Source organism: Nyctereutes procyonoides, unplaced genomic scaffold, assembly GCF_905146905.1.
Source record: "Nyctereutes procyonoides isolate TBG_1078 unplaced genomic scaffold, NYPRO_anot_genome, whole genome shotgun sequence".
NCBI classification, from domain to species: domain Eukaryota; kingdom Metazoa; phylum Chordata; class Mammalia; order Carnivora; family Canidae; genus Nyctereutes; species Nyctereutes procyonoides.
This window is the reverse complement of record NW_026575132.1, coordinates 10,118,261-10,134,879: the sequence shown is the minus strand read 5'-3', so window position 1 is coordinate 10,134,879 and position 16,619 is coordinate 10,118,261. Positions and strand designations below refer to the sequence as shown.

Genomic DNA, 16,619 nt, shown 5'->3' with positions numbered 1-16,619 from the left:
ATGGATCTAGGGTCAAAGCAGGACTCATAGGACTGAAATTCAGAAAGACCTCTAAAATGAAAGGAACACTTATTACCAATAATGACAGAAGGGAAGGTCGTTCACTGATTTTGGACATAGCTAACCAGAACAATCTCAGTAGCATGTGTCATTCAGCATTTATTTCTTTTGCCTACAGGTCAGCCGGGGGTTGGCTGATCAAACATTTGCTCCGTATGTCTCCCTTCCTTTTTGGACCAGCAGGCTAGCTGAGGCATGTTCTTATTGCAATGGCAGAGATGTAAAAAGTGGAAAAACATAAGACCTCTTACAGCCTGGGCTCAGATTGGCCCAGTATCACTTCTACCTCATTCTAGTGGTCACAGCAAATCATGTGGCGGAAAACAAAGTCAAAGATCAGGGAACTAGACTCCACCTCTCTAGGAGGAGGCAAAGTCACAGGGCAGAGGATATGGATATGTGGAGTATTGAGGCTGATAGTGCGATTCTCTGCAGACACGAAAGTTTAACATTAAAGTTTATAGATAACTTCCCAGATCGAGTTCACACTCAAGTGTGAGTATGCTTTGATAATCTGAGATTAGATCTGAGTATAAATGATTACTGGAAAAGATATTCATCTGCTTTTCCAGGTTCTAAACTTCAGAAGGAATGTGGGAAAATGTGTACGTGTCCTGTTTCTCTTTAAGTGTGTGGATAAATGAAACCTATACAAGCCAGTATGCCTGGGATGCTGACTACAACTCTACCCTTTAGTATTAAAAAAAAATGTTTTTCTTAAGGGCCAGAATCATGGAAAGATGGTAGCACTAGGGTAAAATGCATATACAGCTTTTTTGCTAGAGTTTTCATTTCAAAAAGTGAGCTATGTTTGATTCACCAGCATGAATTTCCAAATTTTGGGTACAGGTACAATGTACCCTCCTTAGTTTATTTACATTATTGTTTAAAAAATGTTGTCACGAGACGCCTGGGTGGCTCAGCAGTTGAGCATCTGCCTTCGGCCCGGGGTGTGATCCTGGAGTCCTGGGATTGGGACCCACACTGGGCTCCTTGCATGGAGCCTGCTTCTCCCTCTGCCTATGTGTCTGCCTCTCTTTCTCTGTGTCTCTCATGAATAAATAAAATCTTAAAAAAACAAACAAAAAAACACAAAACTTTGCCATACTGGGGCTCCTGGCTGGCTCAGTAGAGCATGTCACTCCTTGATCTTGGGGTTGTGAGTCTAAGCCCCATGTTGGGTGTAGAGATTACTTAAAAATAAAATTTTATTTTTATTTTAAGTACTTTCCATGCTCTTTCCACAACCCTAAGATCAAGACCTGAGCTGAGATCAAGAGTTGGATGCTTATCCAACTGCACCACCCAGGCGCCCCTTAAAAATAATATCTTAAAGAAAAAAATCAAAAAACTTTGTTGCACTTATCAAAGATGGATTTGTCAGAAGTAGATTTTGGGGGGTACCTGGCTGGCTCAGTTGGTAAGCATGTGACTCTTGATTTTAGGGTCATTGGTTTGAGTCCCTTGCTAGGGGCGGAGAACACTATAGTAAGTAAAAGTTTTTTTAAAAAAAATCAAAAGTTAATGAGGCATCTGGGTGGCCCAGTCAGTAGAATGTCCCAACTCTTGATCTCAGGTCTTGATCTTAGGGTTGTGAGTTCAAGCCCTATGTTGGCCGTGGAGCCTATTTAAAAAAAAAAAAAAAAAAAAAAAAAAAAGGTAGCTTTTGGAAAAGGAGCAGTGATTCAAGTTTACTTTACTAATGACTATGGTAAATTATAAAGAACCTTTAATATTTTCTGAGAATTCATATTTCACAGTTACCATCAGCTTTCACATTTCTTCAAATTCAATAGGTTTTTAAAAGTCTGTCTGGATTTGTTGTTAAAGGTGGGAGGGAGGTTTAATCTCCTTCTGGTAATGATCTTTTTAGAAATTAAAGCCTTATTGAAATTTATAATCACAGAAATGGTTCTAGACAAAACCTGGGAAATTCTTTACTATTACATATTTGTACTAAAAATGAGGTTTAAAAAATTTTAAGAAAACAAGGGTGCCAAGGTAACTTGGTGGGCTTCCAGCTCTTGGTTTTGGCTGGGGTTGTGATTTCAGGGTTGTGGGATCGAGCCCTGTGTCGGGCTCACACTAGGCATGGAGCCTGCTTAGAATTTTCTCTCCCTTTTTCCCTGCACTCATGCACATGTACTTACTCGCTCTCTTATCACACTCTCAAAAAAAATTTTTTTTTTAAGAAAACAAATATTTAAATCATACTTAATATTATGTGTATTCAGTTGATGATGCACTCATTACCAAACCTGATTAAAGTAATATTTCCACTAGTTTGCCTCTTCTAACCTCTACCTCTAATGAAATTTTTAGTTTGGATTGATTTTGATGTATGTGGTTTGAGAATGATTTTCTTTACTTTTTTTTTTTAAAGCAAACTTTGCGTAACTTGTTGAGCAAAGTTTCTCCTTCCTTTTCTGCTGAACTTAAACAACTAAGTCAACAATATGAACAATTATTTCATAAATGGATGTTGCAGTTACGGTACGTACTATTATTGCATACTGTTGTGAAATAACAACATGGATATGCCTGTGTTAAAATCAGAGCAATTTAATTTTCTTTTTGTAATCAACCAGATATTTTTTTCATATATAAAAATTTGAAAAAAATCCTAATTATATGACTCACATGTAGAAATGTCATATTGTATGATTCATCTCAGAAATTTTAGTTTTCAAGAAATGTGTCTATATTTATCAGATGTGAAAGCCATTGGTAAAATAAATAGCCCATCTTAGAATTCCAAGTTATTACTTATTAAAGTATTTGGAAATCTGATTTGTTAAGACTGACAAGATATATCAATTATATTTGAGTCCAGTTTTCCACAGCAAAGTTCCTAAAAAGAATATATATATTTATTTTAATCTCATTCTATTTTCATGTACTACAGATCTTCAAAATTTTGTGATGTCTGTCTGATAAACATTATTTTACCATTTTAAAATTATTTCTTAGATTATATTTTCAATTTTACTGTTTTTCAGATAACAGATTAAAATTTAAATTCGCATTAAAATAACTAAAAGAATAACTTTTTATTTTTACTATACTTTTATACTTTTATTAAAAAGGATCTTAGTGCTTAAAAACTATACTATCGTGAATGTGTACTCAGTCACTGATAAATAAGAAGGCAGATCTGCCAAGCAGTAAAAACAAATTGACACAATTTTCCCCATTGATGCTGGTTTTGCTTTTTTGTCAATAATACATCAAAGGGGTTATGCTTATCTTCCCTGCTAGGAGCTCAGCTTCTCTCAATAACTATTTATAGATAGATCTGTTCATTATAAATTGGCAAAGTAGCTCTTTACTCTGATCCTATCCTCTATAGTCCAGTTCCTCCATCTGTCAACCCTGATAATTTGTTGGGCTTTGCTTCCCAGCCTAGACTTTAGTCAGCTACTTCAATAGAAATTGCCAACTCTCTGAATAACCTTTTTTTCTGCTGCTGCCACCTTGCAGCAGAATGTGCTACGTGGGGGTTATTGCTTTTCTTTGATTTCTAGGCTCCCCTGAGCATCACGTAAATACTATTTCTGATTGACCTCTATAAACAATCATGAAATCGAGCTTTAGCTTTAGCCTTAGCGCTTTGGTGTTCTGGATCTTCTTAATCGCTTGGCTTTGGTTGCTTTTTGCATGTGAGTAACACCCATTGTATCTCTGGCCCACCCCAGATATCACTCCTCAGCAGCAGATACAGATATCTCAGTGTATATTTGAGGTTTCCATGTGGATGTCCTGTAAATAATTCAATATACATAAAATTTAACTCCTCTTTAAACCCATCATTCCCACCTGCCCCCTGCAACCTGGCACAATGGATGTCCCATTTGTGTTGTCGCCTATGCCAAAAAAATGAGGTATTCTGAAATACTCCCTTTCCATCACCTTCCACATCTAACCACTCTCCAAATTGATCGGACATGTAAAGCTCTTGACAACTTGTTTTTCTACACAACACCTAATTCAGGGCCATAGTCGTTGGTACTTCTCTCTCCTGTCTGTTCCCTCTGTTTAGCCAGGATGATCTTCCTGAAAATATCATGCTACTTTCCTACTTAAAACCTTTCAATTAACACCTGAGTAGTTAGTTTTAAATGGTCATTGTCCTTGAAATAAAATCTAATCAATGTCTTGGTTGCCTTAACAAAACCTTTGTGACCTGGCCTCTGCTTACCTTTCCTATTTAATCTCAAATAAATCTGCCTGAGCCTGTGGAATCGGTAGTGCCTTGTCCCCGCTGTTCTCCTTTCCCTCCAGCCCGCCATCACGTGAAAGGTAATAAAGAGCTGGAGAGAAAGCTACTGAAGTCTGGTGTACAGATAATAAAACTGTGCTTCTACAGTGTATGAGCTGGAAATCAATGTAATTACTTAGTCATCCTAGTCCTTTCCATATTCTTTATCAACTTAAAGAAACTAGTTGATTATAATAAATTAGGAGGTGCCGAACTTTAATTTCATGAATGCTATCTTTCCTAACAGCCTGGGGTTCAACATTGTGCTTTATGGTTTGGGTTCTAAGAGAGATTTACTAGAAAGGTTTCGAACCACTGTGCTGCAAGATTCCATTCATGTTGTCATCAATGGCTTCTTTCCTGGAATAAGTGTGAAATCAGTAAGTTTCAAAAATGTTAAAGGAAGCAACATTATATCTCCTGCCAATCCATACCCCTACATTAATGAGGATGCTACTTCTCATTCTGGAACATTGAGGTTTTTTTTAGCCTTTACACTAGTAGGATTACATATTACTTAAGATCGTGTTTGAACTCAGGGTTCTAGCTTTGAGTCCTCATCTGAATTTCCTACTTTGTAACTGATAAATATATTAAATCTTAGAGAAATGTTAGTTTTATTTACTATACCAAATACCAACAGTACTTCTCTGAAGGACAGGATTATGGAAGATTTTACTTTTATTATGCTCAGTGACACTTTGGTACTCTAAAAGTAGTAAGTTAATAGTTTGTAGTTTTAGAATACATTTATTATAGATCATTTTCAGTGCAAATACTCATGTTTCATCATTTGAAAACTAAACCTTTTGGTGCTGGCTATTAACCAATGCAGTATTCCTTTTTTTAAAATGTCTTTAATGTTTGTATCCTATTTTCATTGGTAGATCTATGGTTTTCTAATGTTTTCCATAATCGGGGAGGGATATTTTTGCTACCCTCCTATCTATACATCTTTGCCGTTCTTCCATGTTTCATTTTAGATATAACTTATGCCAAAAAAATGAATTAGGTATACTTAAGTACCAGTATAATTTTTTAAGTGGTTTTTCAGACTTGATGGGAAATCTAAATGCATTTTTAACTTCTAAAAAAGGACTGACTGTAGTTGAATTTATCCTATATGACAGAATGAGTAGTAATTGATGTACCTCTTGCACTTTTATGATACAGATCCTGAATTCTATAACAGAAGAAGTCCTCAATCATATGGGTACTTTCCGCAGTGTACTGGACCAGCTAGACTGGATAGTAAACAAATTTAAAGAAGGTAACATGAAATAGATGCTCTAGTTTTAGGGCGAAGCTAAGCATACACTTCTACTTATTCATGTACAGATCAACGGTCCCCTTAAAATGGATTGACTTACCATTTTTTTGACTTTATGATGGTGCAAAAGCAGTATTCATCCATTCACTAGAAACCATACTTTGAATTTTGATCTTCTCCTGGGCTAGTGATATGTGGTATATACTCTTCTCATGATGCTGGGCAGCAATAGTGAGTCAGCCACATGACCATGAAAGTAAATAACCGATAAATTTAAAACCATTCTGTTTTTCATTTTCAGTATTTTATTCAGTAAATGACATGGGATATTCAACACTTTATTATAAAATGGCTTCGTGTTTTTGCTCTACTGTAGGCTAATGTAAGCTTTCTGTGTGTGTTTAGGTGGGCTAGGCTTAGCTATGATATTTGGTAGGTTGAGTGTATTGAATACATTTTCAAATTATATTTTCAAGTTAGAATGGCTTTATTGGAACATATCCCCATCTGAAACCGATGAAGATCTGTATTATTGTATACAAAAATCTGGATTATATCAGTAATAACACTTCTTTCAATGCTGATTTAGATTTCTCTGAAATAATTTGTCCTTTCTTTTATCATGAAGTTTTTCTGTGAACTTGACTTATACCTAACAGGAATGATTTGCTCATACTCCTTGAATTTGTATAACCAAAAAAGCCTTTATCTCAGAATAGTTATCAGGTTTTACTTGGCCCATATGAAATGCCCCCAGTTGATAGGTGCATCTTTGGTATTGTTATAGTTGCATATTTTTAGAACACATTTTTTCTCTTTATTTGAAATAAATATCACTACATTTGAATAGTTTCATACATTAAAATCTGTGGAATGGAAAAAACCATTCTTTATTTTTGTGTGAATATTTTGGCTATGTGAGCATTTCAAGAAATTAAAAATAAAATTATTTAGAATCAAACAATTGCCACTTAGTCACTAAAGAATTAAAAGGAGTGGGGTGCCTGGGTGGCTGTCAGTTAAATGTCCAACTCTTGGTATCAGCTCAGGTCTCCATCTCTGGTGGTGAGTTCAAGCTCTACACTGGGTTCTACACTGTGCATGGAACCTACTTTAAAAAAAAAAAAAAAAAGGATGGGATCCCTGGGTGGCTCAGTGGTTGAGCACCTGGCTTCAGTCCAGGGAGTGATCTTGGAGTCCCAGGATCGAGTCCCACATCGGGCTCCCTGCATGGAGCCTGCTTCTCCTTCTGCCTATGTCTCTGCCTCTATGTATGTGTATGTCTCATGAATAAATAAATAAAACCTTCAAAAAAGATAAAAGGTATAACTTAATTTGATCTGATGGAGAATTTTAATAGTTTATATGCTCATGAGAGAATGCATGCCGAAGTCATTGTATGTATATATACATATATAATGCCTATTACATATTATTTATATAAAATATAGTTGTAATTATATAAATTGTAATTACATAAGTTATATAAAAGTATTTACATATGGGTATATAATTTGAATGTATATAATTACATCATTCATAATTATATATTATGCATGTGATATAAATGTCAATATATTAACATTTAAGTATAATTCAATTAATAGAAATATATGGGGACGCCTGGGTGGCTCAGCAGCTGAGTGTCTGCCTTTGGCTCAGGGCCTGATCCCGGATTCTCAGGATCGAGTCCCACATCGGGCTCCTTGCATGGAGCCTGCTTCTCCTCCCTCTACCTATGTCTCTGCCTTTCTCCCTGTGTCTCTCATGAATAAATAAATTTTTTAAAAATCTTAAAAAAACTACAGGCATTAAAAAAAATAGAAATATATGTTTATATGTAATTTAAATACTGTTGATTATGGTGGCTTCTAGAATTTTAAGGAACCTTAGACTTTCAGAATGTTACCAGAATCTTTGTTGTTATATTGTCTCTCTTGTCCCTCTAGCCCCAGTGAGAGAGAAATTTACTCTAAAAAGCTCATCCTCCATTATAAATGCTGAATGTTCTGTTTCTTACAAACTCCTGAGAAACTTATCAATGACTTTTAAACATGTATAGGACTTCTTCCATTATAAGAAAAGGCTTACCTGATTCTACTGCCCTTCCACACTATTTTACTTTCTTATTTCAATGATTTCAGAGTTTTTGAAGACATTCTGCTTTCTACTTTTTACCTATTGCCTTAATTTCTTACTTCTGTGCTACCTTAACTATATGCTTGAAGATCACCTGTAATTTTCTTACTAAACCACAGTTGACCTTGGCCCATCCTTTGTCTGTTTTTTTGCAGTATTTTAATGGTTTTGACAGCCCCATCCATAAATTCCTCCTTCACTGACCTTTATATATTTTTTTTACCTCTGACTTTCCTGATGCCTTGAGCAATAGCCTAAATCCCTCTCCCCCCCACCACTTTTTTTGTTTCCTTTGGCTTTTGTGTTAATCAGGGCATTCTATCTCTTAATGCCTAGTGAGACCTTTATGTGTGTGTGTGTGTGTGTGTGTGTGTGTCTCCGTGTCTCCCTCCTTTTCCCCTCTCCACTCCCACCTTACAATGCAACATGCACGGATTTACCTCCAACCCAAAATGCATCTTGCCTTATTTCCTGTGCTTTATTGAAACTGCTTTATGATCCGATTCAGGTGCTAACCATTCCAGTTAAGTCTCTAATACCCAGTCCCTACTGATTTTCAATGAATTTCCTTAAGACTTTAATAATATGTTGCCTCTTTTGAGACTGATATCTTCTCAAATAAATTACATACCTCTATGCAATATTTACTATGTCTTATGCTACTTTGATACATCTTTTAATACACAAGCATTGCGTGTGGTAAGGACTTCACAAATACGCTTTGTAAATAATAATTGAATTGTCTTTCCTTTAGATTCTTCTTTAGAACTCTTCCTTCTCATCCACAACTTGGATAGCCAGATGTTGAGAGGAGACAAAAGCCAGCAAATTATTGGACAGTTGTCGTCTTTACGTAACATATACCTTATAGCATCTATCGATCACCTCAATGCTCCTCTCAGTATGTACTACCATTTTTCTTTCTTGGGATACCAGTCTTAAAAAATTTCTAAGTGTTGTAAATCACAACATTTTTATTGTTTTTCAGTACACTTTTTTTGTTTGCATACTTAAAAGACACATATTGCTAAAAATAAAAGTGTCCTCAATCTGATTCAGAATATAATTCTTGGAAATAAAAATTAAGATTCTGTAGGTGGTGTTTTACACCTAAAGTTTCATGAAGAAGAGACCCAACTCTTATTTTGGTCTCTTTCTACTCTTTGTGGTATTGCAACATTTATTTTAATGCATTTAAATTCAGAGACTTTGTGATAATCCTTATAGAACAAAATGTTAAATTATTAAATTGTTTTAAAAGAATGCCTTGGTAGCACTAATATATAATATAATTTAATTATATTTAATTATTTTTCATTATTTAATTATATTTAATAATATAATATAATTTAAAATATAAATTATATTTAATACACAAAGCTTCATATGTTGATTGATAATGAAATTAGATTATGAGGTACTGATTTGGATAGGAAAATGTCAAAAATGAAAAATTTCAGGATTCATTTTTTAATACTTTCTGATTCTTTCCTAGAGTAGAATCTAGTAACATGACATTATGATAATTAGTACCTCCTGTTTTCTTTAATCATATGTTACAGTGTGGGATCATGCAAAGCAGAGCCTTTATAACTGGCTCTGGTATGAAACTACTACATATAGTCCTTATACTGAAGAAACCTCCTATGAGAATTCACTTCTGGTTAAACAATCTGGATCATTACCACTTAGTTCCCTAATTCATGTCTTACGAAGCCTTACCCCTAATGCAAGGTAAGAATGAAAACTATAGTTTCTTTTTTTAAAAAAGCTCTACATTTTACGATACGCATGAATAGCTTTTAATGGCAATTTTAAAGTCTCTAGTTTGCAGGATTAAGACAAATGGTTAAGAAAAAAAAAAAAGTTGGCAGTATTAAGGCAGACTCCTTAACAGTAGAGTTAGCATTTTTTTCTTTTTATATTTCCAAATAAGAGCATCTCAAGATAGTGGTCACTGGAAGAAAAAGAATTTTCATGGATTTTACTTAAATCTGATGGTAATTTTTAACTTTATTGAACACTGTGGTGCAAACATGGGGCCCTTTACATGAAATAATTCCCTTGATCCTCACTACCATTCTAAGGTAGATAGCAACGGGCACAGAGATTTTGATCCAAATCTGCCTGGCTCCCAAGTTCTTGCTCTTAAACATTTCTGTGTGATACCTCCAGTGAAGCCCCTTCAGCAGCCTCCCTATGAGGCGTATCTGAAATAATAAAAGCTAAGAAAAGCTGGATACAGCATAAAGTGGCAAAACATAAAGGGCATGATAATTAACCTGTTGAAAAAGGCTTTGAGTAGCAGCCCCCCCCCCGCAAAGCATAGAGTTCTAGAACAATTTTTAACAAGATGAAATATTTAAAAACAAGCCCTCTTGAGAATAAGTAAAGTTTGAAAAAAGATGAAAATACTATGTTCTTGGATGAGTGGACTGAGCATGTATTAGACCTATAAATTAATTCAAACATCAATGGTTGTGTTTTAAATCTGACACAAAATGTAAAGTTTCTTAAAGAAGCAGATGTGACTAGCAAAATCTTTTTCTCCCAAGAGCAGTGGCATAGATGGTACAATACTTTTCACTCTTTAATTCATCCCCTTTTGTTCCAAACACACAGCATAACAGATAAAATATAAAATGACCAAAAAACATAGATACAGCCTGGCTGAAAAATATGAACATCTCAATGAAACAATCATAAAGCAGTGAGAGAGCTGAAGGCAAAGCCCAGCTATGTTCTGGATCTAGCTAGTAGCATTGGCAACTGAGTTTCGCTTATGTAGGGTAACAGTGGTATGACAATACCACTTACTGTCCAGACCTCTAGATACTTTTGTTCAGGACAAATGCCAAACCAGACAGGATGGTAGATTTAAAAAAAAAAAAAAAAAAAACACGTAAAACAATACCATGTATATTATATAGTGCTCAAATTCATACGGCAGTATGGCTAAAATTTTAAAGTGTGCATGGAAGTGAAAAATAACCTGTTCAGGATGGCACTGACCCTATAAAAGAAGGTGGAGACTAGCTAGGGGGTGGGGTATGCAGGAAGTTTTCAAATCTTTTTTTTTTCTTCTGGCAATTTCTTTTGCATTGTTTGCTTTTTTCCTTCAAGATTTTGTTTATTTTAGAGCAAGGGAGAGCAAGAGAGCAGGGGAAGGGGCAAAGGCAGTGGGGTAGAGTCCCAAGCCGACTTTGTGCAGAGCCCGACACAGGGCTGATCTCAGAACCCCAAGACCATAACCTGAGCCGAAACCGAGAGTTGGATGCTCAACCAACTGAGCCACCCAAGCTGCCCTACATGTATTTGCTTTTTAAAAAACTTTGGGTTGTGAAGTAATTAGATTCACAGAAACGTACGGGGAAATCCTGAGCATCCCTTTCCCAACTGCCTCCCATCACAGTGCAGTATTAAAACCAAGAAACAGACATCGGCACCATCCATAGAGCTTATTCATGTTTACCTTTGATACGTGTAGCTACTTGCGTGTTTATAGCCCTGAGCAGTTTAGTCACATGCAGAGCCTTACAGAACTATTACCACCACAATCAAAATATTCATCTGTGTCCTCACCGGAAGACTTCCTCATGCTAGCCTCATGCTAGTAATTTAATGAATTTTGTTACTCTGTAAAGCTGCACTGTACACCTGAAGGTTAGCATTGCATTAATACTGAAATGTGCATTGGGTAGCTAATCAAAACTTCTATGTATCTGCAACAGAAAAAGTCTCACAAAGTCTCATTCAGTCTTACTATGCTTACTCTTAATGGACTAGTGCAAGCTGCTGCATATAAAGTTAGGAATCCATGCAATAGAAGTACTCTCAACACTGCTCTAAAGCAAGTAATTTTTAGTTCGGGGTACCCTCAACGTCTGTGCACTAGCCTTCGCTGCCTTTTTTTTTTTTTTTTAACTATGAAATTTTTTTTCATTCTGCAAACTCCAGTATCATTTAGTCTTTACCTGGTGTGAATATGATCAAAACCTTTGACCAGCATTTAGCTGTGGAGTCACTAGCAAGGTCTACTTATAATGTGGCCAGTCAGTCTAAATATGCTTATACTAATTATTTTCTAGGTAATCTTGAAAACGTAAAGGTTTAAGGTTTTTGCCATACCCAGGGAGTCCTGGAAATCTTAGTGTGTGTGCTTCCAGCCCCATAATTCCACTTTGTACACTTCTGGAGAAATTGATATGAAAGAATCATGTATAATTTAATGTGGAGATTTTAATCATTAAAATTGCAAGTAATGTAAACGTCCAAAATGAGTAGGGCAATGGTAAGTTTGTGGTACATGATAGGATAGGCAAGCAGCCAGTAAAAATTTTGGGAAGATTTTAATGACATGCGAAAATCAAAGTGAAAAGGTGAGATGTAAAATGATGTGTACTATATATAAATGCATGAATTCATGTGTCTTGACCTTGCTTCATTCCACAAAGACTTGAGAAGGCACCACACAGGATTGTGATTTGCACATCAAATGTTAGTGGCTATTATTTTAGGTTTATGGGATTAATATTTTCCTCTTTACACTGTATTATATAGTCCAGATTTACTGTTCTCATTTGATGTTAATGTTCTGGATTTGAATTCCTGTTTTGTTTTTTTCCCTTAGGGGGATTTTCAGGCTACTAATAAAGTATCAGCTGGATAACCTGGATAACCCTTCTTACATTGGTATCCACTATTTATAATATTGTGTGTCTTTTGTTTCACCCCATAAATTCCTTTATGTTTCACAGGAGCAAATAAATGGTTTGCCCTGGGATCAGTTTGTTGCCACGTGGCATATTTTCAAGAAGCCCCACAGATACACTGCTTGAACAGGCTGTTTGCCAAGGCACATTCAAAGACACGTCTGGCCTATTTTTAAATTTCCTATGGTAACTCTGGACGTGTGTCTGCCAACTACATACATTTCACATGCTGGACATCTTATCAGATTTTCTTCCCCCGGGGTAAAAATAATGTGTTAATTTGGACAAATATTTTAATAGTTCAGCTCTTATGACTTACTAGTTCCTTTTTTTTTTTTCTTAAGATTTTTATTTACTTATTTGACAGAGAGCACAAGCAGGAGAAGTGGCAGGCAGAGAGAGAGAGGGAGAAGCAGCCTCCCCGCTGAGCAAGGAGCCCAATGCTGGGCTCGCTCCCAGGACCCTGGGATCATGGCCTGAGCTGAAGGCAGATGCTTAACTGAGCCACCCAGGTGCCCCTAGTTCCTTCTTTAAAGGTCAACTTTATTCATAGTGTTTAAAGCTACCCACAAGATTTATGTTCTACTTGGTCATAGTTGACTACTTTTCAACCAGTCAGTTCTCTTTAATTTAAAATATAAGCCACAGTGTATAATACTCACCTTTATCAATACTTACTGCTTTGACATACGATGGCAACAGCACTTTGTGTTCTCTGGTATGGGTATCCATATATGGGGTCATGTTTTAAATGATGACTTATGTTCATATCTCCTTCTGAACTCTCTAGGACTTTCTTTTCAAGACTTTTACCAACAGTGTCGAGAGGCATTCCTGGTCAATAGTGATCTGACACTTCGGGCCCAGTTAACTGAATTTAGGGACCACAAACTTATAAGAACAAAGAAGGTGAGACTTTTGCTATTACAGCATTATATGCTAAGAATACCTTATCTCCTGTTTACTTAAGGACAAGTATGCCTCTGACTCAACTTCAATGATAAAATGCAAGTTCCATGATGGGTCACAAGGATCCATTTAGGCAGTATGCCATCTGAGTTCTGTAGAAAGAGATAAAGTACAAGTACTCAGTTTCAGAGCAGAAAACGTAGGAGTTCTAGCCCAGAGTAATAGGCCATTAGAAATAGAAGTCAAATAATTCTATTCCCTTCTCCCTCTCTCCCTTCTACCACATTCAGTAATTGGATGTATATGGAGCATTAAGTATTGGGACACGGTATTAAGCAAAAACCTAATTCCTTTCTGATAGAGCTTAGTCTAATGGAGAAGATAGACATTTGTCAAATAATCACATGTAAAGTGTTAACTGTAATTAAGTCCTATGATCAGAAAGGTACATGGTTCTAAAAGACGTCAGATTCATATATTATGCTAATTATGGTTATCAGATCACTGAGCTGAGATCTAGAGGGAAACTAGGAGATAACTGGTCAGAGAGAATAAACCAAGGCCAGCATGGCTTAGGATGAGGTTTATAAGACAATGACCTAAGGGCTAGCCCACACACTACTTTTAGGCCAAGGATTTTAATCTTCATTTGAAAATAAAGGGAAGTCATTAAAAAAAATTGTCCTCTGAATGTGGAGAGTGGGATGGGGATTGTTAAATGTCAGCACACAGAGACACCAGCTAGGAAGGTGTGTTAGTAGTCTGTAGTCTGGGTGAGCTGATGGTAGGGAACTTGACTAGGAACTCAGAGAAAAGTGGTTGGAGTTCAGATACATTTGGGAGGTGAAACTGACAAGAACTGGTGATAGATTGGGCATGAGTGCCAAGGAAAAGTGAGCAAGAAGGATTTCTGGTGTCTGGCTTGCATAGCCAGAGAGGTGGTGAGATCACTGGATGAGAAACATTTTTGAGGAAGACAGATCATGAGTTCGTGATTGTAATATGTTTGGTCTTAACTATGTTTGAGGTTCTTTTGAGATTTCCAAATGGAGGTGTCAACTAGGCAATTGGGTTTCCTGGGATAAGAAACCAGAGGAAAGATCTGGGCTAGAGACAGAAGATTAATCCCTGTGTATTAAGGTAGTAACAAACCAGGCATTGGTGGGACTATCTAGAGAGGGGACATACAGTGAGAAGGCCAGGAACTAAGCCTAGAAGTGTGACATTTAATGGCCAAGTAGAAGATAAACGTGTAGAGGAGGGAGAAATAGCCAGGAAGAAAACTAGAATATGATGTTATAGAAGCCAAGAGAATCATGCTTGTTTGCTTTTAAGATTTATTTATTCATGAGAGGCAGAGGGAAAATCAGGCTCTCTGCAGGGAGCCCGATGTGGGACTCGATTCTGGGACTGTAGGATCCCGCCCTGGGCGGAAGGCAGGCACTAAACCGCTGAGCCACCCAGGGATCCCCCCCCCCCCCCCGGAGAATCATGTCTTTAGGAAGAGTAGTCAGCAGTGTTGGGTTCTGCTGGGTGGCCAAAAAGATGAAAACTGAAAATATGTATTGGATATATAGGAATAAGGAATTCCTGGTATTCCCAGGAAAAGCTCTTTTAATGACATGATAATGGTGGTAGAAGCTAGGTTGGACTGGGAAAATGGAGACCACCAATTATTGACAGTTGATAGTAATGAGAGCCTAGCAGGAGTTTATTTTTTTTATTTTTATTTTTTAAGATTTTATTTATTTATGAGAGACATGGGCAGGGGCAGAGTTACAGGCAGAGGGAGAGGCAGGCTCCATGCAGGGAGCCCGATGTGTGGGACTCAATCCTGGGTTTCCAGGATCAGGCCCTGGGGCGATGGCGGCGCTAAACCGCTGAGCCACCGGACAGCCTACAAGTTATTTAAAAAGGGCAGCACCTGGCTGCCGCACTTAGTAGAGCGTGCCATTCTTGATCTCGGGGTCATGAATTCCAGTCCATACTGGGTATAGAAATTGCTTTTAAAAAAATGGTGTGTGATGGGGTAGAGATACCTGGATAAAAGAACAGAAAAATCAACAGTGTTGTAAGTAAGATTCTAGAAAGAACAGGAGGGTAAAGAGATCTATTCACCCTCTTTTCCACTATGAAGTGGTTTAACTATAAACTCAGTGTATTTAAATAGATATGTCTTTGTGCCCCTTTGCCTTAATCTTTACATTTCTGTATTTCTATATTAAATCCATTGTTTTTGCCTGACCTACAACAGGATTCACATACATCGCTTTACAAATGACTAACATCCAGGTTTTTGTCACTTCTTGTAGGGAACTGATGGAGTGGAATATTTATTAATTCCTGTGGACAATGGAACACTGAATGATTTCCTGGAAAGGGAAGAAGAAGAGTCTTGAAGTTATCCCTTTCTCTTGAATCTTTTGTGGAAGGATTGTACCCCAGCTGCCACTCCTCTAGTCTAAAGTGTTTACATCTAACATTAGACTCTTTTCTAGTGTACAAGACTTAAAGTTGGGAGGGGGGAATGTCATCAATTAGAACCTTGATTAGCCTGGCTGGTGTATCATCTCTAGTACTATGCATTGGTCCTCGAGTTGGAGAAAACGTGCCTTTCATTCATTACCTCTCTGGAGACTTCGTGCTGGAATGAACTGTGTGCTCAGGGACTATTTGGAGCTGGATGTTTTTGAATTATTTTATACTAGAGAGGATATTATTCCTGATTTTTTGAGGGCCTTTTAAACACTCCCAGAGCTGTTTGCAGATGTGTTTGTGCCAGAGTGTGGAAGTACAAAAACACTGGCATCACATAAACCTATTACTTTATTTGCTGTTGTCTGAGCTGATGAGGGCAGATCATCTTACTGTTTTTGGTGGGCTTAACAAAAGGGACGCGTACGAGTAGGTGATCTAGCTTTCTCCTTTTGGATTTAGACAATATCCTGGTAGGGTGGGGAAGAGAGGGCATGACCCTGTTCAGTGGATAGAGGGAAAAGCATAATGAGTGTAGAGGGTGCATACCCACCTTAGAAAACACATGAACAATAATCATGATCCCTGGAACAGCTAACATCTGTGCCATCACCTTCATGACACAAGCCAGGCTACAGAAACACAGTCCTGAGTTACATTTTAGTTTTGAAGACAACAGAAAATAAAATTTTTAATTATTCTTGTATTGACAGTTTTTCTTCAATAATGTGCAAGTGAGTAGCATATTAATGTCTGATTTTAATCTTGATTTCTCTAGATTAAGTAGACCCAAAAC

General features: G+C 36.9%; 1 protein-coding gene across 2 annotated transcripts in view; it reads left to right on the top strand.

Annotated features, from left to right (window-relative positions):
* ORC2 (origin recognition complex subunit 2) overlaps positions 1-16,529 on the top strand; it is a 45,739-nt gene extending 29,210 nt beyond the window's left edge. For both annotated transcript variants that reach the window (XM_055345660.1, XM_055345659.1), the window contains 8 exons: positions 2,444-2,553; positions 4,566-4,698; positions 5,492-5,588; positions 8,482-8,628; positions 9,290-9,461; positions 12,358-12,419; positions 13,230-13,348; positions 15,661-16,529. In XM_055345660.1, coding sequence (XP_055201635.1) covers positions 2,444-2,553; positions 4,566-4,698; positions 5,492-5,588; positions 8,482-8,628; positions 9,290-9,461; positions 12,358-12,419; positions 13,230-13,348; positions 15,661-15,747 — 927 coding nt within the window. In that variant the 3' untranslated portion in view covers positions 15,748-16,529. The remainder of the gene's footprint in view (positions 1-2,443; positions 2,554-4,565; positions 4,699-5,491; positions 5,589-8,481; positions 8,629-9,289; positions 9,462-12,357; positions 12,420-13,229; positions 13,349-15,660) is intronic.
* Positions 16,530-16,619: the final 90 nt, after the last annotated feature.